This window comes from Petaurus breviceps, unplaced genomic scaffold (genome assembly GCF_028583685.1).
Source record: "Petaurus breviceps papuanus isolate PSGF00001 unplaced genomic scaffold, PetGlider_PUasm1.0 138, whole genome shotgun sequence".
Lineage (NCBI taxonomy): Eukaryota > Metazoa > Chordata > Mammalia > Diprotodontia > Petauridae > Petaurus > Petaurus breviceps.
Window position 1 is genome coordinate 21,919,795 of NW_027185694.1, and position 2,161 is coordinate 21,921,955.

Genomic DNA, 2,161 nt, shown 5'->3' on the forward strand with positions numbered 1-2,161 from the left:
AACCATAAGTCCAGTCCCTATTCCTATGTGTCATAGAATCCTAGAAATGTTAAAACAGGAAAGGACCTGAGAAAACTCCTATTCCAAACCCTGCATTTTATTAAAAAAATACAAAACAGAGCCCCAGAGAATAAGTAACACAGTCACAAAGCTATAAACTGAAGTTTAGGTCAGGTACAAATTGTTAGCATGCTGAAATATGCTTGCAAGCTTGCTGAGTTAACTATAATTAACTTAACTATAATTTTGGGTCACTGAAACCTGGGCCTCTCATGCTTGCATATCTTTCCCCTGGACCTTGTGTCCAGGGCTGTGGCCAACACCTCCCTACTGGACCTCTGTTAAGATGGTAGAAACTGATAGACCCCTCTCGCTCATGTCCCTTGTCTTTCTCCCCCTCTTTTTTCCCCCACATCTGGCTCATCAGACATACTGTCTCTAACAGAGATAAAATGACCCCACCTCTTTGGGCTGTCCCCTCACCCCTACTGGCCAATGGCTTGGGGCAGCTGTGCAGCCCTGTTCCAGCCATAGTCCTATATAAAGGGACCCTTGGGGAACAGATACTTACCCAGGTTTGTCCTGAGTTTCTCCTGAAAGCAGAACTCAAGCTCAACCCAACCCCAGCCACCATGTCTCTGACCAAGTCCGACAAGACTATCATTGCTGCCATCTGGAGCAAGATCGCCCCACAGGCCGATTCCATTGGTACTGAGGCCCTGGAAAGGTAAGAGTGGGCCCCAGGGCTAGGGATCCTACACCTTTCCCATTCATAATAACATTGGGGATTGGCAATAGCCCCCCAAGGACCCAGCCCCCCATAGACCCCTAGGATTCTAGGCAATAAGTCTACTCCTACTTGCCTTTGGGTAAGACAGAAGTCACAACACTGTCCTTTGCAGGGCTTAGTACAAGATTAGGGTTAGGGTGCTGAGTTGGCTAAAGGTGATGTTATTTGAAGAAGCTTCTGAAAGAAATTGAGTTTAAAGCAATATCATCAGCTTTGTATTTCCCCATCCTGACCGTAGCACTTCTGTGCACATATAACGATGAGTTAAGCAGGATAGAGAACATGGAACTACTTGGAGGGATGGGGTGTCTCCTGCAGCCTCAACACCCTTCTCCCGGACTCAGCTAAGATTCTATCCTCTCTTCTCCCCAGGCTCTTCACCAGCTACCCCCAGACCAAGACCTACTTCCCCCACTTTGACCTGCACCATGGCTCAGCCCAGCTGCATGCCCATGGTGCCAAGGTGGTTAGTGCTATTGGAGATGCTGTCAAGAACATTGACAGCATCCACAGTGCCCTGTCCAAGCTCAGTGAACTCCATGCCTACATCCTCAGAGTGGATCCTGTCAACTTCAAGGTGAGGATTTGGAATCAGGAAGGGCAGTGGATTTGATATCCTCAAGGAGTGAGGGCCCAACCCCACAGAAGTACATCCCCAGTTCCCTATGTCTCATCCTTTCTCTCCTCAATCAATCCCAAGATCTAATCTGTTTCTTATCCCGTCCCCTGCTATATTGTCCCCTGCTCTCCTAATGTTTCAAATCCTTTAGTTATCCTAGGCTCTATTGTCTCACCTCTTTCTTTTCTCCCACAGCTCCTATCTCATACCTTCTTGGTCACCTTGGCTGCCCACTTCCCTGCTGAGTTCACTGCGGAGGCCCATGCTGCCTGGGACAAATTCCTGTCCATTGTGTCTTCAGTCCTGACTGAGAAGTACAGATAAGCCCCCTGGACTTAGAGCCCTGAGAGGACAGAAGGGGCTGTGTGGTCACCAACCTCCTTCCCCAGTCCAGGCACTTGTCCTTCCTGGTGCCTTCCCTACAGGCCTGTCCTCCATGACCCTCAAATAAATGGATAAACTTCATCTTCTGTCTCTCTGGTTATTATTTCTGGTTATTACAGTCCTCACTTTTTTATGACCCTCGGCACAGATCCAAGGCAGAAATGGGAAAGGGATAGCCAGAATAGCAAACATTTTATCATGATTTTAACCTCATAAAAGTGTTTCTTCATCCATTATTTCACTGTTATCCCTAACCATAGATTTTTACCTTCCAGGTCAGAATAGAAAGGAAACTTAAGACTCATGGCCAAGATATGGTGTGTGGTGTGTGTGTGTGTGTGTGTGTGTGTGTGTGTGTGTGTGTGTGT

General features: G+C 47.4%; 1 protein-coding gene across 1 annotated transcript; it reads left to right on the plus strand.

Annotated features, from left to right (window-relative positions):
- Nucleotides 1-530: 530 nt before the first annotated feature.
- Nucleotides 531-1,874, plus strand: LOC138143694 (hemoglobin subunit zeta-like). Its single transcript, XM_069064924.1, has 3 exons — nucleotides 531-727; nucleotides 1,163-1,367; nucleotides 1,605-1,874. The coding sequence occupies exons 1-3, from the start codon at nucleotides 633-635 to the stop codon at nucleotides 1,731-1,733; spliced, it is 429 nt and encodes a 142-aa protein (XP_068921025.1). The 5' UTR covers nucleotides 531-632; the 3' UTR covers nucleotides 1,734-1,874.
- Nucleotides 1,875-2,161: the final 287 nt, after the last annotated feature.

Bases quoted from the DNA above. Each gene is read 5' to 3' on its own strand.
- LOC138143694 (XM_069064924.1), top strand. From the start codon at position 633: ATGTCTCTGACCAAGTCCGACAAGACTATCATTGCTGCCATCTGGAGC. The intron at 728-1,162 runs GTAAGAGTGGGC...TCTTCTCCCCAG, and splicing joins GGTACTGAGGCCCTGGAAAG to GCTCTTCACCAGCTACCCCC. The intron at 1,368-1,604 runs GTGAGGATTTGG...TTTCTCCCACAG, and splicing joins TGGATCCTGTCAACTTCAAG to CTCCTATCTCATACCTTCTT.